This window comes from Zingiber officinale, chromosome 9B, assembly GCF_018446385.1.
Source record: "Zingiber officinale cultivar Zhangliang chromosome 9B, Zo_v1.1, whole genome shotgun sequence".
In the NCBI taxonomy this organism is placed as follows: Eukaryota; Viridiplantae; Streptophyta; class Magnoliopsida; order Zingiberales; family Zingiberaceae; genus Zingiber; species Zingiber officinale.
In genome coordinates this window covers 85,958,879-85,985,865 of record NC_056003.1, presented here as the reverse complement: position 1 = coordinate 85,985,865, position 26,987 = coordinate 85,958,879, and the positions used below count along the sequence as shown (strand labels likewise).

General features: G+C 39.5%; 2 protein-coding genes and 1 pseudogene across 2 annotated transcripts; 1 reads left to right on the top strand and 2 right to left on the bottom strand.

Moving 5' to 3' along the window:
- Nucleotides 1-444: 444 nt before the first annotated feature.
- On the top strand, nucleotides 445-2,323 carry LOC122022290 (annotated as a pseudogene).
- Nucleotides 2,324-2,443: 120 nt separating this feature from the next.
- On the bottom strand, nucleotides 2,444-4,423 carry LOC122022289 (proteoglycan 4-like). The gene has a single exon (XM_042580247.1). The coding sequence runs from the start codon at nucleotides 4,313-4,315 to the stop codon at nucleotides 2,636-2,638; it is 1,680 nt and encodes a 559-aa protein (XP_042436181.1). The 5' UTR covers nucleotides 4,316-4,423; the 3' UTR covers nucleotides 2,444-2,635.
- Nucleotides 4,424-5,307: 884 nt separating this feature from the next.
- Nucleotides 5,308-6,729, bottom strand: LOC122025171 (transcription factor bHLH77-like). The gene is made up of 6 exons (XM_042583944.1): nucleotides 6,714-6,729; nucleotides 6,167-6,454; nucleotides 5,966-6,100; nucleotides 5,792-5,884; nucleotides 5,643-5,715; nucleotides 5,308-5,506 (listed from the first exon to the last, which is right to left on the bottom strand). Exons 3-6 carry the CDS (start codon nucleotides 6,071-6,073, stop codon nucleotides 5,430-5,432), a joined length of 351 nt encoding a protein of 116 aa, XP_042439878.1. The 5' UTR covers nucleotides 6,074-6,100; nucleotides 6,167-6,454; nucleotides 6,714-6,729; the 3' UTR covers nucleotides 5,308-5,429.
- Between the last annotated feature and the right edge of the window lie 20,258 nt (nucleotides 6,730-26,987).

The window sequence follows — 26,987 nt, the reverse complement described above, 5'->3', positions numbered from 1 at the left end:
CTGATCCTCCGTTTGTCTGTTAGTAGGTCGAGCGGGATGGCTACTCAGTCATCCCTTAGCCGTTCAGATTGTCTAGCCCTTAGGCCGAGCGGAGTGACCGCTCGTCTAATATTCCACTGTCTGAGCTATATCTACGTGTGACCGCCGGTTCTGAGGTTCAATGCAAGTCCGAGCGAGCAAGTCGCTTAGCGTTTATCTTGTTATGAGCGTCGGAGCTCGCTATGCGATCGAGCTCGCTATGCGATCGAGTTCGCTATGCGACCGAGCTGTAGTGATCATCGGGTTGATATCGGCTTGGCTGTTCTTCACACTGGTCAGGCGAGTGGGTCGCCCGCTCGGCCAACGATACGGGGGCGTTGACCATCTAGACTTTGACATCCATCATGACAACGATCCTCTAAGGGGCGGACCCTTATCACTGGATCAGGTTTCTTCCCCAAGTGCATTATATCTAGAAAACCTCACATTGTGAGATAAAACTCCAAATCGTAACGTCGCGAGGTGTGGGTGCAAATGCCATCTAAGAGCCTCGTCCGCAAGTTGAAGGAGAAGAGAAATGGCAGTGGAAGCATGCCTAGGAGAAGAGTGCGTACGGAAGGGGCGATGGCCGTGCAGCCGTGCAGGACCGTGTGGGCTCCCTGTATCCGTCGCCAAATCGGAGGTACGACAGGGAAGGTGGGCGGATCTACCGCCAGAGCTATTACTGGACATCATCAGGAGGGTGGAGGAGAGTGAGGTGTCATGGCCGACGAGAAGAAGTGTGATAGGGTGTGCAGCGGCGTGTCGTTCATGGCGGGACATCACGAGGGAAATCATTAGATCCCCTGAGGAATGCGGGCGGATCACCTTCTCTATCTCCCTAAAGCAGGTTGCTTTACCTCTGATTTCGTTCAATCCTGTACACTTCACCCTAGAAACCATTATGCTTCGGTTTGAGATGATATTGCAATGGATCTTACCATGTAGCTTGCTCTGTTTCTTTGAAAAATTAAAATTTTCTTTCTCTTGACTGTTACTTTGTCAGCTTGAAAATAGCCTGCACCTCGAGATTATCCGATTCAATGTTTTATCAAAAGGGAACGAGCAAAGTCGACATTCCGTTTGTATCTGGGTCTAATCCCATGTAAGAATATTTTCCCAATTCAATAGTTGTTTGTAGGTTTATATGCACCTTTTGCTTTGGATTAGAACTTCTTTTGATGATGTTAGTGACTATTTGACAATTTCAGCGCTTCAGGGGCAGCATGACAAGTTGTGGCTTGCGGCGCGCAAAATCAGAAGAGCAACTAACACTTATTTTGTGATCTCATTGACTGCTAATGACTTCTCTCTAGCTAGCAATAGCTGCATTGGAAAAGTGAGGCAAGTGAACTCTTCTATCACACTTCAAAATCAACATTTTCCATCTTGTTCCTCTAATAGTTTTCTGGATCTCAACCAGGTCAAACTTTCTAGGAACCAAGGTCATGCTTTATGATACCGAGCCTGCTTATGTTGCTGCATTATCTCCAGGTAATCATTCAACCCAAAGGATCAATTCCAAGCAAGTTTCACACATAACATCAATCAGCAATTGTGCCATAGCTACTATTTCTTATGAGCCCAATGTTCTCCCAACTTGTGGCCCAAGAAGAATGCAGTGCACCATGCACTCAATTCCCATATCTTCCTTTAAGGAAGGTGGAAATGTCCCAGCACCAAGGAGTTCCATCAACTATATTCATGAACAAACCTCCAGAGTACATGCTGCGAGGGACAAGAAGAAGCCTGTGCTAGAGTTTTCCTCCACTAGTCTCACTGACTTGCATTCACCTGTCCAGTCTGTTGAGGAGTCACTCACTCTTAAGCATAAGTCCCCTAGATGGCATGAACAACTCCAATGCTGGTGTCTGAACTATGGCTTCTGTCAAAAAATTTCAGCTTGTGGCAGCTGTAAAACCTTCCTGCAGCATCTCTCCAGTTGAGCAAGAAAAGGTTATTCTTCAGTTTGGAACGATAGGAAAGGACATCTTTACCATGGATTATAAGTATCCACTCTCTGCATTTCAAGCATTTGCTACTTGGTTGACAAGCTTTGACTCTAAGCGAGCATGTGAATGAATTATTGTCAAAAAGAGGTACACCAATGTATTTGTTTTCTTGCAACAATTTATTTCCTTATGTCTCATTTTGCTAGATTTTTGTGGAGGGAGTGTTAATATTCATCAAATCTTAATCATCTGACGCATGCATGTCACATGCTTTAACGCACTGTCAGAATTATCCACCTTAAAATTGAGTTAGACAAAATGGTTCACCATCATCATCTGATCAATAACTGAAAGTGGCGTTACTAAAGTTCTAGTGTTATTTGCGCGCACACACACACACATTGTTAATATGGGCAGGCCATTGGCCTTCACTTAAAAAAAATATTGGAATAAGTGCATCTGTACATCTCACATAATAAAACAATCAATTTAAACAATTGCTTTATGATTAAGTATGCAAATTGCTACACTCTCCATTCTACAAATTAAAGTGCAAGCATGGACAGACATATGTAAATGCCATAAAATTTTTTCTCATCAATGCTATATTGAGAACCAGATCAATTACAACATAGAAATTTCTCTGATATGCTAGCTAAAGGGTCTCAGGCATTCCCCTTTCTGATATTATGCTGGTTGGTGAGAGATTGAGCAGGATTCGTTTGAAATGCACTCTGCAGGGACTGGATTGGTCTTACCTCATCATTTGAATTTGCAAATTTAGCTGGTTTAGTAGAGAAGATCATGTGAACTCCTGGATCTTCTTGGATGCAAGAGCTCTCATGAATCAATGAGTTGTTGATGCTCTGAACATTGCTATTCACACTTGTGCTAATGGAGGGGACTTCAGTACTTGCCATTTTAGGTGCATCCATGAGAGCTTTGTCATTGACCTTGCTTCCTGCACTTGGATGCTCTTCAATCTTGGACCCTCTCCTAGAACATGCCGTATCAAGTGTCCTGCGTCCTATGTGCATGGATGCACCACTATTTTCTCCAGCTAGAGTAATAATGCTTATTCCACATTCACTATCCCCTTGTAGTGAGTGCTTGATATTCAACATCTTGTTCTCTGTTTGGAGATCGTGTCCTCCACGAGTTGCAGAAGCTCGTGGAATCTCTGGATCCAGCGTTGTTTTCTGCTTTTCTTCTAAACCCTTCTTACTTACTTGCATATCAGGTTGCTTCTCTTCAATTTTTTCATTTGTTATTTTTGTTTTTTGACTGCGATGGCTTATCTCTCTTGTAACTTCAAGATCTTTTGTTGTGCTGTCTACATCTACATGTTTAGGTCTTTCCTCTAGTGTTTGTCGATATGGTGTTGGCTGTTTCTCATTTACAGTTTCAGCATTAGCTTGTGTATGTACGGAGGCCTCCGAGTCTTCTTTTTTTTCAACATCCATTTCTTGTTTTTCCCGAAGCTGAGGAGTGTATGTGTTTGCTACTGACTCTGGATGCGTTATCCTTTTCTCTTGTACTGCCTTTGATTCTTGTTCAGTTAATGGTGTTCCTTCCGGAATTGCTCTACTCGTAGGAATCATGGTCTCTATTGTGTGTCCTAACTCAGGTGCAGATACAGTTTCTGGCTGTGTTAATTGTGAATCTGGTTCTACTTGTTTTGGAGGTTGAGTAGTTTGCGATTCCTGAGTAAGGACTTGTTGTCGATGAGTTGGGGACTTAGGTTCTTTAGTTTTCTTATCATGCATTTCAGTTTGCAAGGTTGTTGAGGTTTGAGATACTTCCTGAGTTTCTGTCGGTTGTTGCGGTTGATGAACACCTTGAGATGGAGTTGGTGATATGTGGGTCGTTGCAGCTGGATCTTCTCTTCTTGATCCTCCTGGAGATGAGCTTGAGGCCGGAGAGAATCTACTTGGAGGAGTAGGCTGTTGAGGCACTTTGTCAGTTGCCTGCCTTGAAGGTGATGCTTTTGGTGAAGGTGTAGGCAGAGGTGTAGGCGGAGGTGCTATATACTCTTCTTCTGGTGATAATTGAACTGTAGATATTTCCGGCATTGGATCTTCATCTCGCGGAGTGGGGCTTGAGACTGGAGAAAGCTTCGTCGAGGGTGGTTGTCGTCGTTCCTGAGGTGAAGGTACAGACAAAGGAGATGGTGATGGTGTGGTTGATGTAGGTAGGGAGGGCCTTTTCGACGTCGGTTTAGATGGAGCTGGGGCTGTTGTTTTTGGCGGTTTCGATGAAGAGGCCTTCCCGGATACACGAGGAGTGGTGCTTGGGTTCCATGGCCAAAACCGAAAAGGTTGCTTCTTTTTGGGTTGGTTGGCCATGAATGCTCCTAGAGTGTTCTCCAACTGAAGGTTAAGGGTAGAAGGATGAAGAACATGAGGAAAGGTGAAACGATGAATGGCATCCTCATCATGTGTATCGTATATATACTTATAGATGATCCAAAGAACTCTTTTCTAATAGGTTTTGCATCTAATTCTTTGATTTCCAATGTCCTTGTGTAGATTCTGAAATTTGGTATATCTTGGATTCATTGCTTTTGCATCAAATCGAAGCATTCCTTTAGGGGGGTGGGGTGTATGTCTTGCCATTAGCCCTGCCATACACCCTTAGCCTCTTTTGAATAGGTTATTCTTTTTTCAATATGAAGCAAGATGCCACAGAGGAAATAAAAAAATAAAATAAAAAAAAACATGACCCAAGCTCTAATCTCACGTAAGATAAATATTCTGAAGGTCAAACGTTTTGAGTACGTATAAATTGTATTTTGAATTTATAGGTGAATTAGGAGGAAGACCATTTATCTCTAAGATATCTAAATGGACAAAAATTAAAAGTGCATTTTAAAGTATATAAATCCAATATTGGAACAACATCTATTCGCCAACTACTTGTTTCATGACTTTAATTTGAGCTGTGTATCATACTCTAAAAACAGATATACTGACATTAAACATTGAATATATTGACGGATAAGTATAGTTTTTATATATAGTAACAGTTAGTACTAGTATAATAGATGCTACAATAGTATTGAAATAAGAGGTATTTTAGAAATAAGATATTTGACCTTTTATTTTTATTTTTTTTAAAAAAAAAGAGATTTTTTTTATGATTTATATAATTTGGAAAGTTTTTTTTAATTTTTACTCTATTTAAATTATAAAAAGAATAGCCCGAGAAAAAGGGTTTAATGGTGATTAAATGCGAGAACAGGTATCAAATGGCAAAAACAGAACCAAGAAAAGTATAATATAGCGAAATCATTTCTATTCACCTGAAAGGGACCAAAAAAAAAAAAAAGAAAGAAAGATAAATGATTAACTTTTCCACTTGTCGAGGGATGTTGAATTATACGATACACATGATTGATTCATGATTACATACTAGCCAATACGCTCAGTAATTAAGCAATCCTGGTTTTCTGCTCAGGAATCACATCTCCATCTTCAGATTGTCAGGCAAGACATTTCCTGCAACACATAATTCTTGTTTTCCATCTCTTATCTCATCTGTGAAATCGTTATAAGTTGGTTATGTTTTTGTTCATCTCTAAAATAATTAAGAGTTTTTTTTCTTCCTTTTTATAGATCTTTTTAGTGGCAAAAACATGTATCACAGTCAATGAATGTTAAGGATCTTCTTTACCTTGCATTAATGTCTGAAATGGGAAGAAGGCTGCTGGCCCTCTCCCCAGCTGGAAGTCCACCCCATACAAACCCTGCAACAGTCAAGAATCAATGCTCACCAAATCTTTCAGCTCAAAAAAAAAAAAAAAAACTGATGACAAAATTTACATTAGATACTGGATCAGAGGAAGCCATGAACATGCCCATGCTACTTGATCTGGATTCTGCAGGATCCACGGCAGCAAGCTTCATCGACAGGAACTGCTCGAGGAGCTGATGGTTAGAGCTCTGGTGCCAACAAACAAGAAATCTTATAGTAACTTTAAAGAATTAAGTATGCACCTCGACTTGTCGTTGGAGGGACTGAACATAGTCGATGATCTTGTCAAGCACGCCGGCCTTTCCGGTGGCCTTACTGCATCCGGGCACCAGTTCCTGGAGGCACTTCATCCTCTGGCTGATCCGTGCCCTCCTCACCTGCAAACTCTTTCAAGTCAATACGAGAGCTTAGTGGAGGTGCCCAGTTAACTGGACTTTGCATACTCTTTCGGCCAAACTATGGCTATCAGTGGCTTGTCCCCGGCGAGCTCTGACATGAATGTAATCAGTCTTTGGTGCCTTCTCGTTCTCCTTCGACACCGCTGTCGGTCTTGTTATTCTTGTTGCCTTTGATTTGGGAGAGCTCTGAAGCTTTCTCTTCCTTGTGATACATGTTTCCTCACCATTTTCAGTGACAGAAACAGGGTTTTGAGTGCTGAAGAGATCAGGGCAGCCATTGCTGAAGCCATCGGAAAGAAACCTATCCAGAGAATTCTGCAGTGGATTTAGGCTCTGCATGATAAAGGATTGCAATGCCATGAAATGCGTCGAGTGTGTATATATAGCAAAATTGAGAAGGGGAACGAGATGAACTTTCATTAATATCTTATAAGATGCTATGTTTCTTGTAGAATTGTGAAGTTCATGGCCTAAATAAAATATTTTATGGGATTGATAATATTAAGTAGTTCTGGAGATGAGTACAATTTGCAATCTTAAACAAAAATAATGGTAAAACTAAAGATAGTTAAAGCGATTGGTTAAGTTCTACCTGTAAACTAATCTGAGTTCATATCATCAACTCATGATGCTGATTGAAATGCTCCAGTTGTATCTTCCAGCTTCTTTTACTGTTGTTGCATTGACATCGTTTCCAGGTACAGAAGACTGCATTTGCACTGTTTGGAATTCAAGCATGGCTCTCAGGGTTCAGAACTTGACATTCACGGAGAGACATGTAGTGGCCCCATGAGTTTATGTATAGTCATTACTGTGCTTGGATTCTTCTTCTTCATCAGCTAATTATCTGAACAGCAGCTTTTTAAACAAAGAACTGAAGGTTCAAGGAAATTTCAGCCAAATTATAAAAATAATGTGTGCCACCTAATCCATAATGCTCTACAGTTATATAGTTCAACATATATCAAGCCATGAACACGAACAAGAGCTGGCAAAGATGAGGTTTTGAAATGAAAGAGCAATGGTTTTCAATGCCATACAAGTATAAAAAATGTGTCGTCTTCAGTGTGCAGTAATACACCAAAGGTTGCAACAGATCCAAGGAAAAGGACTCCAATTCATAAATGCTCTTCTCCTGCAAGGATTTATGCTGAAATAAATCTGACAAAAGTCAGCACATCGAGCAATAAATTAAAGTGTGCTGCTGAATGCATGCCACCTTCAAAGACTGGAGCTCCCAGCCCCTTTTTCTGAGCTAAGTCTGATTTCATTGCATGCCACACAAGAAGTCAAGCTGCCAGTTGGTGTTCTTCAGCAGCTGTAATTGTGATTGTGACGCCGTACAGGATAATGATTTTCCTGCGAACTGATGAGAAGAGGGATCAGAGAAAATGATAAAAAAAAATCTGAAGAAAATAAGGAGAAAAATTGTCATTTACTAAGAAGAAAATTTTATTAATAATTTAGGGCTGATTCCTTGTATAACTAGGCATACGGCTATATATATATATATATATATATATATTTAGATAAACAATAGAAGTTAGCACAAAGAAAAGAAAAGAAAAGATATATGAATTTCAAATAAAAATATCTTTTTAGAAAAATAAACTTCTTGACTAGCAGCAGAGATCTCCTGGTCCGCAAATTGCGGACTAGGGGATGATCCACTTATCTGGACCTTTGATTTGAATGGACTCCATCTTTAAATAAGTGGGATTTATTCAAATCAAAGGTCCACATGTAGTGGACCATCCCCTGGTCCGCAATTTGCGGACCAGGAGATCTGCTCCCCTTGACTAGGGGTGCATTCGGTTAATTTGATATTAATTTTGTATAAATTTTTTTTATTATTATTTTAAACAAATTTAGTTAATTTGGTGTTAACTGAAATAGCTAATTCGGTTAATTCAGTTTTAGTAAAATTTTGATTTAATTCGGTTAGTCAACATTAAATCAGTTTTTGGTTAATTTATTAACCGAATTAATCGAATACTCACCTCTACTCTTGATAGAAATTAAAATGAATAAAATTTATAAATTAACTAAAAAAAAAAAGATAGCCCAGTGCACGAAGCTCCCACCATGTGGGGTTTCGGGGAAGGATCCATTGTATGCAACCTTATCCTATTTTTTGCAAAAGGCTGTTTCCAGGATTTGCATCCGTGACCTTTTGATCACATGACAATAATTTTACCGTTGCACCAAGGCTCCCCTTCAAAACTTATAAATTAACTATGACCCATAAATGATTAGGAATAATAAAAATATTCTAAATACTATAAAAATAGAAATTACTAAAAATAGTAATAAAATTTTTGAACATTCGGATGAGGGCCTAAACGGTAGAATTTGAGTAAAAAATTAACGATTACGGATACTCCGGTAACAAATATGGATTTTAAAATTCTACACGCGCGAGATTCGATAGAGCTTGATTCCGAATTTTGAGTTAAAAGTTAACCGTTTGAAATGCAAAGGGTCATGTTGAGTTGATCCTGCACCACCAGATTGATACGGTAAACTTGCAGCAAAGTAGACAATAATCAGTAGACAATAAGAGCATCGACATTGGACATATTATTTAAATCAGGAAACAAAGGAAAGCAAATAGAGGTCTCTCCTGCACTCGTTCATGTGCCTCTGTCTCCGATTGTTGTGGCCATTGAGGCTACCCTGCAACCCACCACACAACCAGCTTCCATCCACCATCAACTCTCATTTTCAATCTATTATTATTTGTTTTCTCATTCAGAGAAAATAAAAGATACAATCCATTTAATTCTTTATATTTCCAAGCTCCTGTTGGAACTTTTCAATGAAATATGGATCATCAAAAGCTGCAAGTCTCCAAATGAACCATCTAAAACAAATCATTACGTGGATTCCATATATATGTTATAAGGGAATTATCTTTTCAAAAAGTACCTTTAATCTCAGGAGATCATTGTATGTGAGGTTTTTAATTTTTAAGTGGCTCTGTAATTTCTGTTTCAGAAAGGTCACAACTCACCAAAAGTTGTTCAAAAGCTTCACATGTTCATCAAGGTAGAGATCAATATACCATTCAATGCAGTCACCACATAGTCGAGGGTTTCAGAATCATTTTAGTGTTTCTGAAAAAGAAACACAAGTAAACATCCATCACAATCAGTAATCAAACTTGAACTTTGCAGTTGCAAATGTTTCAAGCTGCGGATTGATTTGTGGGTTTGCTGATACAATAAGACATCAATTATACAAAAATCCAAAGATTGTAGGGATATGCAGACAAAAAAAGGAATCCTTCAAGATCCAGACAGAAACCTGATATAATGCTGCTCCAAGAACAGTGTACTTTTCCGCTGTTCAACCTATTGGAAGCTTACAATCTGATTCAATTGTTCAATTGTTGGCAGCTCATTTTCTGAGCTCATGGAGTTCTTAAAATATAGTAGTATTATACAACAAATGGTGGGAAAGTAGATCTGGAAGAGACTGCAATCGAATCAATGCAGACCTTTACAAGAAATTCGATCCTCTACCACAAGGTGTTTGGCTTTGCCGACGCAGACCAGGAGATGAGCGTTGGTGTGATCACGGCGTGCAGAGCCCAGCAGGCGAAGATCAAGATCTACAATCTGGGCGGCATTGCCGTGAGCAAGATTGGATGTTGAGGCGGGATGTATTCAATTTAGATTTTTATAAATTTTATAAAATTTTAAAGTCTTTATAGATTTTCATGGATTCTTTTAAAATTCTTTGATACAAACTTTAAACCCTTGATAAATTTTAAAAAATAAAAGAAAAATCATCTATTCATCATTGAGATTTCTATGGACATTTAATCCAACATCTCTCAATTTTTTCAAATCCGAGCTTCATTTGCTAATCAAGCGCTTTTTTTTATTTTCCTCGGCGCTTCTTCGATTTCTCTCTCTTACATGTAGGCGAATATCTATTGGGATTATACTGTTTGACTTTATTATTTTAGTTCGTCTACAAAAAAATTATAGTGCTTTGTATTTTTTTTAAATCTACTTGTTGATTATTGTGTGATCGCCGATTTGTACGTGCGTATTTTGTTTGTGGGCATATTTTGTTTGTAGGTGTGATGGTAATTGAACTTTTAATTGGATGAATTTTGGTGTGCGATATAAGATACCCGATTTTTCTTCGCGTCATGTAATGTTATCTTGACGACATTTATGAGGTACTGTAGAAGACACTATGACTAGTCGACAAGTTCTTGGAGAAGGGGAAGGAGAAGTTGTCAAAGGACAAAAGAAAAAAAAAAATGATCAATGACAAATTCTACTTTTATTTTTTTTTTTTCAATTTTTTTATAATTTTCAAATAAAAAAAATTATATGTAAATTCTTCCTGATACCTATATTCCGTCAATGTTAGATAATAACTTATAAGATATTATTAAATTATAAAATTCATAAATTTTCAAAAGGTTTAAAATATTCGTAAAAGTATTGTAAAAAATTTATAAAACTCCATAAAATTCTTTTCACAACTCTATGCAATTCTATAAAAGTCAATAAAAATCTATCAATTCTAAAAAATCTGGAAAAAATTTTAAAATAGGCATAAATAGTAAAGTTATTAAAAAATAGGTAAAAATAAAACTTTTTACAAATCTAGGTGAGATGAATTCATATCAGGGAGTAACTTTTTTTTTAATTTTTTTTACAAATTGTTTCATTTTTCATTTGCTTAAGTTTTATTTTTTTTAAAAAAATAATTATAATTATTGCTTTTGTATTGAGCCGCATGTGCTATGGTCCCATTAATTATTATTACAAAGCTAAAGTTTTCTCGCCTCCATGCAAAACGAAATCAAATGGAACTTTAATCAATTTGCAGCGGAAATTTCGCTGACATACAGCGAGCAGAAATCACGCTGACATACAGACATGTCACGGGAATCCTGCTGATATATAATGGGCAGGAATCCCGCTGACATATCAGATTGATTAATTGAGCAACAGTCATTAATTAACATGCGCAGCGCATCAATTCTCTATATAAATGTGTAATTAATTAATTATGAGAAGCGAGGTTCTGAAGGGAAAGCTTTCAAAGCAATTGAGGCTGCGAACGAGCTAGGAAGAGCAAAATTGTGATAAAACGGGTATTTTTTTTTTATCTCAACAGCATTTCTACAAGTAGATTAAAGATTTATTTATCTTCCGGTATCGGTTGCTTAAATTTCAAATAAATGAATTAAACAATTCAAATAGATATGATGAAGTTTCTTTCAAGTTAGTTTTATTTTTTTAAAAAATAAGTAATTATAATTATTGATTTTGTGACAGCTTGAAAACTTGTTAATTACATGAAATAATATGATCAGTGTATTTTTTCTTATTGTAATTAGAAAAATCACTTGTATTATTCATCTAATTACAAATTAAATATTCAATTTACTTTTGTCGTTTGAAAGTAGAACTAACAATAATTAAAAAAAATAATTAGTAAGTAAATTTTTTAATTTTATTATTATGCAGCTAGTAAGTGAAATGAATTTATTAGTATTTAATATTAATTAAGAAAATTTTAGTATGTAATTTTAAACTTAAGATTTTCCATGAGAGATTTTTTAATTTAATAATATTAAATATTATATTTGAGGTATGTGAAAATATATAGTGTTTGTATCCTATAGTTTTTATATTAGATTTGTGTTATAACTCGTTAGTAATTTAGTTGTATAGATTTTTGCTTTTTTTTAAGTATTATTAAGCATAATGTAATTAGTACATTTAGTTTATTATTAAATAAAATTTTGATGTGTTTAAAATAACCTTATCTTGACAATAAATTTGAATTTTAAACTAATGAAAAATATTAATTTAAGAGATGTGAAAATAAAAAATAATTTATTTCATTAGTTTAATTAAAAAAACTTGTTATGATATTTTGTTTGTTGAGAATTTCTTTATGTTTACAAATTATAGTTTATTTAAAATTTGGTGCACCATTACTTATTTATCGTAGAATGACTTCAAGAATAAAAGTCCTTGTTAACTATGGAGGTAGGATCGTTGAGGGTGAGCACAGTGTAGATTATGAAGGAGGGTCGCATCGGGTAGTGTTTTTGCAAGAGAGCTTTGAGTATAGTGACCTTGTTGAGTCCATAAGCCAGAAATTGGAGCTCCGATCAGATGATGTTATATCTGACATAATATATAGATTGCCTTGTATGTCAAATGAAGTCATCCATTATTATTATATGGAGGTCAAAGATGGTGATGCTATACGTGCCCTTGTTGATAGTATTGCTGTTGTTGAAAGTACAAGTTATCCTTAGCTATATGTGAAAACTAGAAAATATTGAGTTAAGGGTAGGAGAAGTGTATGTACTCAGGAGGCAGAGCTGGGTGGTAGACGAAGTTTTTGTGATCGTAGTTTGGGTCTTTTGCATGAACCTGTTATGCAAAGTGGTAGACATAGTGTATATGCTCCTACTTCAGAGCTAAATAGTGATCCTTTTATACTGCCTAGTCGTCACAGTGTATGTGCTCCAAGTTCTCAACCATTTGGTGATTCAACTCTACAATGTGATCGACGAAGTGTGTATGTTCCGAATCAGGCATTGTCTGAAGCTCCATTCGAACCAAGTCTCAGCGCAAGTATTTATGATGAGGCTGGTCCATCACATGAAGTTATGGAGTCTTTTCATGTATTGAGCCATTCAGATGTCCCACTACCTGAGAGCATTGACATACCGATAGCAACAAATGATTGTCAGTCCAATCCTTCAGAAGAGGAAGATAGTGATGGGCTACTCGGTCAAGACGATTGTGAGGAAGAGACAATGATCGAAGTGCCTGAAGCATTTTAGTTTACTGTAGGAGCTAACTACCCTGTTTCAACAGATTGGATCGGATCAGTGGGTAACACAGTTAGAATAGTAGTTGGTACAAAATTTGATACAACATTGGAGTTAGTGAATATCCCATATCGTATTATCAGTTAAACAATAATGCAGTTAAACAGTATTCCTTGAATTGCAGTCGAGAATATGAAGTTGCTGAGTTAAGTTCGCGTGTTTGGTCAGTCATATATAGGAACACTAAATATGACTGTAGTTGGCAGTTACGTGCAGCAAGGCTAAAGAAACTTGGTGGAGGATAAAGGTCCATACACATGTGTTGCGAGTGCTATATCGCTTGATCACAGACAATTGGACTCAAACTTCATATGCAACTGCATATTGGAAGGGGTGAAGAAAGATCCATCCAAGTCAGTTGGAAGTATTATCGTTGAAATTTACAATTGGTTGCATTTCAAACCCTCCTATAGGAAAGCATGGGAGGCTAAACAGAAGGCTATTGCCAGAATTTGGGGTGATTGGGATGAATCATACCAACGTCTGTCATATTTCTTTGTGTTAGGATGCATACTAAAATTCTAGCTTTTGGTATAAACATTTATCTAGAAATAAGAATCACATTGGTCAAATGTCTACATTTATGATAAATATAGTTGTTCAATTAATTTATATTGTAGGTAACATGGTGTGTGGTGTCACACACAGAGGATCATGTTATCAGTACCTTATAAATTATAAATAGTAGCTCACGACCAAGATGGAAAGGAACAAACCATTGGAAGGTCGTAGTGTAATTAGGTATTAGTTTATCTTAACTATATAATTACACTAGTACACTTAGAGTGTATTGAGTAGAACCATTAGAGGTCGTTTCTTTTTATACTGACTTTATAAAGGAACAAAGACCTCAGATATTATGGAAGTGTATGCTCTTAATCCTAATATAATAACAAGCACATGTATTTGATATTTATTTCTTTAATTTATCAATGGGTGAGATTTAGTTCGATAAATCAATAACCCGATAAGTTAGGAAATGATATCACTTATAGTGTGTGTTGTTGATTATAGAAATAAACTGTGTCTTAGTAATCTAGGTTGAGAATGTCCCCAAGAGGAGCTCATAAGGATTGTCATGTTAAACCCTGCAGGTGGACTTAGTCCGACATGATAATAAGGTTGAGTGGTACTACTCTTGGACTAAGATATTAATTAAGTGAGTTGTCAGTAATTCATTTAATTAGTGGGCATTCATGATCTTAAACATAGGAAGACTAATACACTCATAATAAGAAGGAGCCCAAAAATATAATTTGGGATTGGTGCGGTAGTTCAATAATAGTTCTCTAGTGGAATGAATTATTATTGATAAAATTAAGTTGTGTGTTCGGGACGAACACGGGATGCTTAATTTTATCGGGAGACCAAAACCAATTCCTCCTCTCGGTCCCTATCGTAGCCTCTTAATTATATAGTACTATACCCACCTATACCCACCTTCTTACCCATCCTATAGGCGCTGGCCAACTAGCTTGGAGACCAAGCTAGGGACGGCCATGGCTTGGTTCATGGGTGAATTCATGTGGCCGACCCTAGCTTGAACTCAAACTTAGGTGGCCGACCCTATTAAAATAAAAAGGAATTTTAATTTTAAAATTTTTCTTATGTGGATAACATGATTTAAAAGAGAGTTTAAAAATTTAAATTTTTCCTTTTATAAGATTCTACAAAAGATTAAGAAGAGCTAAATCTCTTTCCTTATTTGTAGATTAAAAGGTTGATTTTAATTTTGGTAAAAAACTTTCCTTTTAATCATGTTCATGATTTAAAGGAGAGTTTAAAAAATTAAATATTCTCTTTTATAAGTGTAAAATACCGGATATAGGCGAATATTAATAGGGAAATTTTCCAGAATTTTTGGAAATTTTTCGGAGCTCGTATGGACGAGTTTACGGGGATAAAATGGGGCTCCGGGAAAGCCTATTTAGGATATCCCATTTAAATGAGGAAAAGTTGAATTTCTTAATTCCTTTTCTTTATTTATTCTTTTTTATCCCATTCTTTTTTATGTTGTCGTCGTTCACTCCTTCTTCCCCGCGCGAACCCGAGCCCTAACCGCACGACAGTTTCCTCCACCTTCTCCTTCATTTTCTTCCTCCCGAGCCGCACACCCAAAGCCTTCTTCTTCTCATCTCCCTCGCGCGACGCCAACCCCAATCTGCCGGCCCGCCGACCAAGCCCCATCCCGATCCTCTCCTCTTTGCGCCAGTCGTGCCCTAGATCCACGGCCGGCCACAACTCACAGAGCCGACGCCGAGCAGTGCCGGCGATCCATCCTCTACCCTAGACTCACTCAGCACCGCCGGCCTTCTCCACGCCGAGCTCTGCACAGAGCCACCCCTGACCTAGCACCGCCGCCGACCCCTCTCCTCTCCTCTTACCGTCGGCCACAGCCCCGAGCAGTGACGATCAAGTTGACAACTTCTCTGCCCAAGTTCCGCCGATCTTCCCTTGTGCCCTAGCACTACCGCCGGCACAGTGTGTGCATCCCAGTCGTGCCCTAGGTTTGATCTTACAGCCGGCCTTGCCTCCTTTTTCTCGGAGACAAACCGATTAAGGTAAGGTTAGGTTGTTAATTAGGTTGGTGTTTATATCTATGATTCCCATGGCTTGATCTCTGTTCTTGTTCTGATCAATGATATTATTGCTTGATACCATCTTGATCTGTTCTGTGGGAAGAATTCCAGCAAGGTGCTGTTCTGTGGATTGATTGGTTCCAGCATCAATAGTAGGTTGGTCTGTTCTATGTGACATTCTTGTTCCGGCAGGATTTACTTCCAGCAGTTGAGAATCAAGGTAAGGAGTAGAGTAATTGTTACATGTTGATGAATTAGATTCATGTATTGGATTAGGAATACATTGGATTAATCCATGATTAAGTATGATCTTGAGACCTATTGATAATTTATTTATCATTAGGTTGTGTAGATTAATCAGGTTATATGGATTTAGGTTTTGGATTTTTTCTATAAAAAGGGTTGTTTGGGGTTAAGGTAATTAACCCTAATTAACCGTTAGAAAGGTTGAGGGATATGGTTTAGGGTTTATCCCTAAATTTCTATTTAGGATTATTTAGCTATTTGTTTGTATTCTAGCTAAATAAAAGTAAAAGTATTTGTTTACACAGGGCTCTGATTCAAGACGGTATCTCGACGTCGGATTGGACATTTCTTATTTGGAGGTGGGTACTTATGACTTATTATCTTTGATATGCATAGTAGTGAAATTAACAAGTTGCATTAATTGTGTTCCTCATTTGTTTCGGTTAATCACTACCCGATTACCGGTTACCTGCTTGATTGATTGTTTGTTTTGCATTTCGTGTTGTTATGTACCTGATTACACATGCTCATAGGGGTAGTGATATAACCATGTTTCACCATGTTCAGGACCTAGGTTTGATACCTTATTTGATCAGTGTACTTTGATATGATTTGTTCACTATGGTGCACATCATTATATGTCCATAGATTGGTTTAGTATATTACCATGCTTAGTGACATGCACCATTCGTATGATTGCATGCTGTGTGATAGATTACTCCATTATTGTCGTGCACATTGCCAGTTTCATTACTGTTCGGTGCTCCGTTGTGACGCTCATGGGTAGCGTGGTAGCACGTCAGTTTGCTCTTCCGGTGCTCCGTTGGTCCGCTTAGGGGTAGTGTGACGCAGCGTGTAGCACGTTAGAGATCCCTCCCCGTCATAGTGTACCGGGAGATGAGATCACTGAGCTCCCCCATTTATGATTTGGAGTAGGAGTATGTGTGTACTCCGACAACATCCCGTCCACTCGGTCACTCATCAGGGGTAGTGATGCAGAGTGCACGGTCGTCACAGCCCTACCCACTCGGTCCCACTTTTGTTGTGAGTTGGCTGACTGGCGTCAGGGGTGACCATGACATTGGCATCATATGCATGATGCATTTATTGCTTGTGTTTGTGTTTGCTGCATTTATATGCTGCATATTGTTTGGATACCTATGTTTGACATGCATACAAGATTTCTATACCACTTGGACTGTTTGTCCTTATACCAGGTCCTGGTTAGTACAGTTTCTCTCCTGTTTACTTCGGTTTGCATTTACCTTTATTTTATCAGGAGACTGTGCGCATGATTAGTGCTAGGTGTTATTTCCTTACTTTGCATATCAATTGTACCTGCTGAGTGTTGGACTCACCCCGCCTCCATTGTTGTTATATTTCAGGATGATGCTGTCAGAAGAGAGTTCTAGTTGCTGGTCCCCTGAAGATCCCGAAGACTATGGATCTTTTGGTTTTGTTTTGCTTCTTATTTGACCATGGTTACACTTGGTTTTGTTTGATACCTGGATATTGTATGGATTGTACTTGTCGATGAATTTTTATTCGATGTGTTTTACTACATGTCTGCCTGGACGGCAGAAGTGGTGAGTTTGTCGGATTTGAGCTTTACGAGTGTAGTTGAGTAGGGTTACTTTCGAGTCATGGTATACTGATTTGTTTATTTCTTATTAAACTGCGTGGAATGCCTGTGTGATGTGTTTTATTACTGTTATTATTCCAGCCGCATGTGGCTGAGGTATGTGGATATGTAGAAAGTTTCAGATTGTCCGTCGTACAGGAGAGATGTTGCCGAAATTTCTTCAGACAGGGACTCCTCCGGGGTGTGACAATTTATTTGGTATCAGAGCTTAAGTTTTACAATCGTTGTTTTCGTATTTTGGATATTTGGGATAACCTGATACAATTTAGTTGATATCAGAGCGCCAAAGTTTGGCGATACTTGTTTGATTTTCGTGTTACGGATTTTTGAGATTTATCTGATACCAATTTAGTGGTATCAGAGCAGGGTGTGATACCTGTTTATGGTATTCTGGATATTTTGTGCTAGCCAGGTTTGCGAGTCAAACTGGGCATTTTCGGATTTTCGTTATGGTTATATTTCGGATTCCCGTTTAGGATTTATGTGGATTTCCGGCGATGTTTCTCGTTCGGAATTTTGAGGTCAAAATGTTGGGGACTAGACAGCGACGGAACATCTCCAGATGGTAAATAGGTATGATGTGTCATTTTATAGTTGATACTTGTAGTAATATCTTGTATATAATAAGTGATATACACGTGTTGGACATGTGTTTGGGGCTCTCGTTTGAGTTTTACCATTTATTTTGCTTTTAGAGATTTTGCAAATTTCTTTGCAATGCAGACCATATACTGTTTTAGTTTGTCCTATATCTGCGTATAGGACTTATATATATGGTCATATTAATGTTATAGCCTGCAATGCCTAGGCAACGTGTTAAACCATTTGAATAGAATAACAATATTTTACCAATGAAGGCAAGTGTGTTAAATTTCCTAGTACTATTGGGATACAAACAATCGAACAGACCTATGATTCAAATTTGCCAATCTTTAAGAAGTGCCCTCAACCAACTTGTTTATCTTCCTTTTGTATTAGACCATCTACATTTTCAGTTAGATGAGTATCCACCTATGGCCACAGAATATGTGGCCGCCTAGCCCTTGGTCACATAGGTTGTTGATAGATGAATATAAGGGTTCACATATGCAACAAATGATGTGATCCCTACTGCAAACGTTTAAGAAACAGTTTTGAAACCATGTTCCTTGGTTTTGAATATCATAGATATATTGTTTTTCTTTCCAAGTTGATTTGGAAATTTGCAATTTTCTTTTATATAGACCACCTATTGATTTTATCTCCTTGCATTTTCTACTGAAGGAAAATGCAAGTCCTAGTCTGATCCTATGTTCGAAAACAAGTCTGACAACCTTGCTTGTACAGTTCAAGCTGAGGTGATTAGCCTAATTATTTCTTACTTTGATGGAGTTGAGGAGTCTAGTTGAGTCATGTTGTTCAGGAGCTTCACTGTAAGCTCCTGCCATTCACGGCAAATGTATCACAATGGATGCAATCTTAGCAATGACTTGAAAAAAAAAGTGTGCCATGCTACAGGAACTAATGATCCAAGTGGTTGTACTAAGGACTCTTTCACTTGAGATTTGATAGACAAATCCACACTAACCCAACGCTGAGTAAGTTAACCCTGCCCGATAGGCAATAACTATTATAGATTGGTCGATCAACAGTCCTTGACCTCTGCCCCCTTTTGCTAAACCAAAAGAGTGAAACATTAATATCCCTATAGTGCAACATTATGAACACTAGGCGTTGCAAATGGAAAATGGGAGGCAATTGTCACCGTTGCTTTGATTTCGTGCAGGTCTGCAATAACTCTTTTACGCTTGCACATTGGTGTTTCTCCAACACAAAAAAGTTAAAGCATTTTCAAAAGAGATAATCAACAAACCACTTATAGATATAGCTCTACAACTTTCTTTGACATCAACCAACAATATGAAAATTGTAACCATAGATAATTGACGAGGTATCATGACTCGTGAAAATATGTGCATTTCTGAGGGAGATAAGTAGACTACCTACTCTTAGACTACAGCGACTGAAAATTTCTCTACCGTCCGGTGATACCTTGGACGTCACCCAAGAGGTCAGAGGTTGCCCGTTAGACTTTGGCAACATGATACTTACGGTAGATCTTCTAGTATTGGAGATGGTCGAGTTTGATATCATACTTGGCATGTATTGGATGTCAGTATATCATACTACCGTTGATTGCCAGACGAAAGTGGTCACCTTCTGGCCTCCGAACCAATCCTCGTGGAGTTTCACTGGCATCAGAGACAACAGCATCTCGATTATTTCAACGATTCAGGCGCAGAAGCTGCTGTCTCACGGTTGTCACGGTTTTCTATTATCTCTGATCAGTACTGAAGACAGCAGTAATTCGCAGCTCTCCGACGTTCCTGTGGTCCGTGAGTACCCGGATCTATTTCCGGAGGAGCTACCTGGTTTGCCTCCCAGAAGGCTAGTGGAGTTCGCTATTGAGTTGATTCTGGGAACCGCGTCGACATCGAAAGCTCCGTATCGTATGGCACCGAAAGAGTTTAATGAGTTGAAGGTTCAACTCCAGGAGCTTTTGGATGGGGGATTTATTCGCCTTAGTGTTTCACCATGGGGTTCTCCAGTTCTGTTTGTCAAGAAAAAAAGACGGTACTATGAGGTTTTGTATTAACTACAGACAGCTGAATGTAGTTACCGTCAGAAATAAGTATCCTCTACCACGGATTGAGGATTTGTTTGATCAGCTCAGAGGTACTTCAGTGTATTCTAAGATTGATCTGCGATCCGGATATCATCAGCTGAGAGTCAGAGACTCTGATATTCAGAAGACAGCTTTCCGTACCAGATAAGATCATTATGAGTTGTTGGTAATGTCATTTGGGCTTACCAATGCTCCAGCGGTGTTTATGGACTTGATGAACCGCATTTTTTTGGAGTATCTGGACCAGTTTGTTATCGTTTTCATTGATGATATATTGGTCTACTCTCGTTCCGAGGAGGAGCATGCACAACATCTTCATACAGTTTTGGAGATTCTTCGACGACATCAGCTGTACGCGAAGTTCAGCAAGTGTGCATTCTGACTATCTTCAGTCAATTTTCTGGGACACGTGGTTTCTAGTAGAGGTATTTCAGTTGACCCTCAGAAGATCAAGGCTGTCACCGGTTGGGAGCAGCCGAAGTCAGTTCAGGAGATCCGCAGTTTTCTGGGATTAGCCGGATATTACCGACGTTTTGTCGAGGGTTTCTCGCGTACTGCTATGCCACTGACACGCCTTACCAGGAAAGGTGTGAAGTTCACATGGTCCGAGGATTGTGAGACCAGCTTTCAGGAGCTGAAGCGGAGATTAGTGTCGGCTCCAGTTTTGGTTTTACCTTCTGGAGGGGACGGATTTGTACTCTACACCGACGCTTCTTTACAGGGTTTGGGTGCTGTTCTGATGCAGCACGGCAGATTAGTCTCTTATGCTTCTAGTTAGCTGAAGGAGCATGAGAAGAACTACCCAGTTCATGACCTGGAGTTAGCCGCCATCATATATGCCTTGAAGATTTGGCGTCATCATCTGTATGACATTACATTTGAGATTCTCACTGATCATAAGAGTCTCAAATACATTTTTACTCAGAAGGAGCTTAATCTCCGACAGAGGAGATGGATGGAGTTCCTGAAAGACTACGATTGTACCATTAGCTACCACCCGGGGAAAGCTAATGTGGTTGCCGATGCACTCAGCAGGAAGTCCAGAGGGACTTTGGCTTGCCACTGAGTTTCAGTTACAGACTTGGTTCAGGGTTTCTCTGAGTTAGACCTTGAGGAGCAGGGACAGACAGAGCAGGGTATTCTTGTTACCATGGTTGCTCAGTCGTCGATCAAGACGAGGATCCGAGAGGCACAGGCTGGTGATCAGCATTTGCAGTTCATTAGTAGTCAGATAGCTTTCGGGCAGCAGACCGAGTTTACACGAGACGAGGAGGGTATTATATACTTCCGAGATAGATTATGCGTACCTCAGTCTCATCCGGTCTTACAGGAGTTACTTCAGGAGGCACACCGCTCTCGATTTGCGATCCATCCAGGCGGGACCCGTATGTATTGAAACTTGAGGCGTTCCTACTGGTGGAACGGTATGAAGAAAGACATCGCGGATTTTGTAGCTAGATGTCTTGTCTGTCAACAAGTGAAGACTGAGCATCAGCGACCTGCCGAGTTACTTCAGCGGATTACTATTCCTGAGTGGAAATGGGAACATATCACTATGAATTTTGTGGTGGGATTGCCGAGGACACGACGAGGCCATGACGCGATTTGGGTAATCGTTGATCGATTAACTAAATCCGCGCACTTCTTAGCGATTCGGAGGACTGATTCCCTGGATCGAATGGCAGATCTGTATTGTCGAGAGATCATCATACTACATGGTGTTCCTTTGAGTATCATTTCGGATAGAGATCCACGGTTTACGTCTCGTTTCTGGCAGAGTTTGCAGCAAGCCTTGAGCACACAGCTCCGTTTCAGTACAGCCTTCCATCCACAGACAGATGGACAGTCAAAGCGGACCATTCAGACTTTAGAGGACCTGCTGAGGTCATGTGTTATGGATTTCGGAGGCAGTTGGGAGGACCATCTGCCATTGGTAGAGTTTGCCTATAACAACAGCTTTCATTCGGCTATCCAGATGGCACCGTTTGAGGCGTTGTATGGTAGGCCTTGTCGGACGCCCGTCCTCTGGGACGAGGTTGGAGAGGCCCAGTTGTTGGGACCTCATAGAGTTCAGCAGGATGCAGAGTTGGTCCGTACTATCAGACGGAGGATGTCAGAGGCGTAGGACCGCCAGAAGAGTTATGCTGATCGGAGACGCAAACCACAAGAGTTCTCTATTGGCGACCATGTTTTCCTATGAGTTTCACCCACGAAAGGGGTGAAGAGATTCGGCCTCAGAGGTAAGCTAGCTCCGCGGTACATTGGCCCTTTCGAGATCTTGGAGAGGATCGGAGCGGTAGCTTACAGATTGGCACTACCACCGTCCCTGTCAGGTGTCCACGATGTAATCCACGTATCTATGCTGAGGAGATACGTACCCGACCCGACACATGTACTGACAGATATTCTAGTTCTAGTTCAGCCTGACATTAATTATGAGGAGATTCTGGTACGGATTTTGGACCGGAAAGAGCGTCAGTTGCGGAATAAGACTATCCGGCTGGTTAAAGTCAGATGACAGCATCCTTCGGACGAGGAGGCTACTTGGGAGCTCAAGGATACGATCCGAGCTCGATATCCCCATCTTTTCACTTGAGGTATTTGATTTATTTACAGTTCAACATTCATACTTTCTACTTGTTGTTAGTGCTTCTGATGGTAGATAACGAAATTTGGGGACCAAATTTTTTATTAGTGGGGGAGAATGTAAAATACCGGATATAGGCGAATATTAATAGGGGAATTTTCCAGAATTTTTGGAAATTTTTCGGAGCTCGTATGAACGAGTTTACTGGGCTCCGGGAAAGCCTATTTAGGATATCCCATTTAAATGAGGAAAAGTTGAATTTCTTAATTCCTTTTCTTTATTTATTCTTTTTTTGTTGTTGTCGTCGTTCACTCCTTCTTCCCCGCGCGAACCCGAGCCCTAACCGCACGGCAGTTTCCTCCACCTTCTCCTTCATTTTCTTCCTCCCGAGCCGCACACCCGAAGCCTTCTTCTTCTTCTCATCTCCCTCGCGCGACGCCAACCCCAATCTGCCGACCCGCCGACCAAGCCCCATCCCGATCCTCTCCTCTTTGCGCCAGCCGTGCCCTAGATCCACCGCCGGCCACAACTCACAGAGCCGACGCCGAGTAGTGCCGGCGATCCATCCTCTGCCCTAGACTCACTCAGCACCGCCGTCCTTCTCCACGCCGAGCTCTGCACAGAGCCACCCCTGACCTAGCACCGCCGCCGACCCCTCTCCTCTCCTCTTACCGCCGGCCACAGCCCCGAGCAGTGACGATCAAGTTGACAACTTCTCTGCCCAAGTTCCGCCGATCTTCCCTTGTGCCCTAGCACTACCGCTGGTACAGTGTGTGCATCCCAGCCGTGCCCTAGGTTTGATCTTACAGCCGGCCTTGCCTCCTTTTTCTCGGAGACAAACCGATTAAGGTAAGGTTAGGTTGTTAATTAGGTTGGTGTTTAGATCTATGATTCCCATGGCTTGATCTCTGTTCTTGTTCTGATCAATGATATTATTGCTTGATACCATCTTGATCTGTTCCGTGGGAAGAATTCCAGCAAGGTGCTGTTCTGTGGATTGATTGGTTCCAGCATCAACAGTAGGTTGGTCTGTTCTATGTGACATTCTTGTTCCGGCAGGATTTGCTTCCAGCAGTTGAGAATCAAGGTAAGGAGTAGAGTAATTGTTACATGTTGATGAATTAGATTCATGTATTGGATTAGGAATACATTGGATTAATCCATGATTAAGTATGATCTTGAGACCTATTGATAATTTATTTATCATTAGGTTGTGTAGATTAATCAGGTTATATGGATTTAGGTTTTGGATTTTTCTATAAAAAGGGTTGTTTGGGGTTAAGGTAATTAACCCTAATTAACCGTTAGAAAGGTTGAGGGATATGGTTTAGGGTTTATCCCTAAATTTCTATTTAGGATTATTTAGCTATTTGTTTGTATTCTAGCTAAATAAAAGTAAATGTATTTGTTTACACAGGGCTCTGATTCGAGACGGTATCTCGACGTCGGATTGGACATTTCTTATTTGGAGGCGGGTACTTATGACTTATTGTCTTTGATATGCATAGTAGTGAAATTAACAAGTTGCATTAATTATGTTCCTCATTTGTTTCGGTTAATCACTATCCGATTACCGGTTACCTGCTTGATTGATTGTTTGTTTTGCATTTCGTGTTGTTATGTACCTGATTACACATGCTCATAGGGGTAGTGATATAACCATGTTTCACCATGTTCAGGACCTAGGTTTGATACCTTATTTGATCAGTGTACTTTGATATGATTTGTTCACTATGGTGCACATCATTATATGTCCATAGATTGGTTTAGTATATTACCATGCTTAGTGACATGCACCATTCGCATGATTACATGCTGTGTGATAGATTGCTCCATTATTGTCGAGCACATTGCCAGTTTCATTACTGTTCGGTGCTTCGTTGTGACGCTCATGGGTAGCGTGATGCAGCGTGATAGCACGTCAGTTTGCTCTTCCGGTGCTCCGTTGGTCCGCTTAGGGGTAGTGTGACGCAGCGTGTAGCACGTTAGAGATCCCTCCCCGTCATAGTGTACTGGGAGATGAGAGCACTGAGCCCCCCCCATTTATGATTTGGGGTAGGAGTGTGTGTGTACTCTGACAGCATCCCGTCCACTCGGTCACTCATCAGGGGGAGTGATGCAGAGTGCACGGTCGTCACGGCCCTACCCCCTCGGTCCCACTTTTGTTGTGAGTTGGCTGACTGGCGTCAGGGGTGACCATGACATTGGCATCATATGCATGATGCATTTATTGCTTGTGTTTGTGTTTGCTGCATTTATATGCTGCATATTGTTTGGATACCTATGTTTGACATGCATACAGGATTTCTATACCACTTGGACTGTTTGTCCTTATACCATGTCCTGGTTAGTATAGTTTCTCTCCTATTTACTTCGGTTTGCATTTACCTTTATTTTATCAGGAGACTGTGCGAATGATTAGTGCTAGGTGTTATTTCCTTACTTTGCATATCAATTGTATCTGCTGAGTGTTGGACTCACCCCGCCTCCATTGTTGTTATATTTCAGGATGATGCTGTCAAGAGAGAGTTCTAGTTGCTGGTCCCCTGAAGACCCCGAAGACTATGGATCTTTTGGTTTTGTTTTGCTTCTTATTTGACCATAGTTACACTTGGTTTTGTTTGATACCTGGATATTGTATGGATTGTACTTGTCGATGAATTTTTATTCGATGTGTTTTACTACATGCCTGCCTGGATGGCAGAAGAGGTGAGTTTGTCGGATTTGAGCTTTACGAGTGTAGTTGAGTAGGGTTGCTTTCGAGTCATGGTATACTGATTTGTTTATTTCTTATTAAATTGCGTGGAATGCCAGTGTGATGTGTTTTATTACTGTTATTATTCCAGCCGCATGTGGCTGAGGTATGTGGATATGTAGAAAGTTTCAGATTGTCCGTCGTACAGGGGAGATGTTGCCGAAATTTCTTCAGACAGGGACTCCTCCGGGGCGTGACAATAAGTTTCTACAAAAGATTAAGAAAAGATTTGATATCTTTCCTTATTTGTAGATTAAAAGATATTTTAATTTTTAGAGATAACTTTCTTTTTATCCACATGTTTAAAAGAAAGATTTTAATTTCCTTTTTATAATCCACCATGAAGGGAAAAATTATTGGAGAAATTTTTATAAATTTCCGGAAGCAAATAAAGAAATTTTAATTTGTGTTTAAAATTTTTATATGCTTGGAGATTTGAATGTGACCTGCCATGATATGTGAGAAAAGGAATTTGATTTTAATTAATTAATTTTTTTTTTCATGGAAAAGGAATTAAGGAAATTTTTATTAAAATTTCCTTATTTGCCAAAACCAAGGATTATAAAAGAGGGGGTAGAAGTGCCTTCATAGCTAAGATCTCTATTCTATTTTTCCTCTCTTTTCTCCTTGCGTGTGGCTGACCCCTTCTTTTTCCTCTCCTCTCCTTTGTGTGGCCGAAACCTTCTCTTGGTGGAGATAGCTTTGGTGGCCGAATCTAAGAAGGAGAAGAAGGAGAGAAAAGAAGCCTTTTTTCTAGCATCCCTTGGAGCATTGGTGGTGGTTGAATCTCTTCATCCTTGGAGGTGCTCTTGTTGTGGCCGAACCTTGCAAGGAGGAGAAGAAGGTGCTTTGGTGGTTTCTCATCTCGGAAGATCGTTGCCCACACAACGTCCGAGGTTAGAAGAGGAATACGGTAGAAGACCTAGAGGTTTTTGCTTACAAAAGAAAAGGTATACTAGTATTTAATTTCCCATCATACTAGTTTTATTTCTTTGTAAAAATACCAAATACAAGAGACATGTGACTCTTGTTTTTCGAATTAGTTTTCGATGTTGTATTCTTTTATTTTTCTTTTCCTTGTGATTCGATTGTTCCTTTTGGTTAACCTAGAGTTATTTAAGGAAATTAAATATTAGCTTTCCTTAAAAGGATTTGTCTAGGCGGTGGTGGTTGCTCCCATATCCAAAAAGGCCATGTGCCTCGCCATGCAGTCCTGGAAGTCAATTTTGGAAATTAATATTTAATGGAATTAATAACATAGGTAGATTTGGATCAAACGTGTTAAGTTCCGCAAAAGATCCAAGTCTAAACCTAAAAGAACAAATAAGTTAAACTTAGGATCAAACGTGTAAAGTTCCACAGGCAATCCAAGTTTAATTTAAAAGAACACATGGTAGTTAGGAAAAGGTTCAGACCTTTGTACAAAAATTTTTATACAGAAGAACCGTTAGGCTTTCCGAGTAGCAACCAACACTTTGTAGCTCTGCAACAGACAAATCCTGGAAGTGT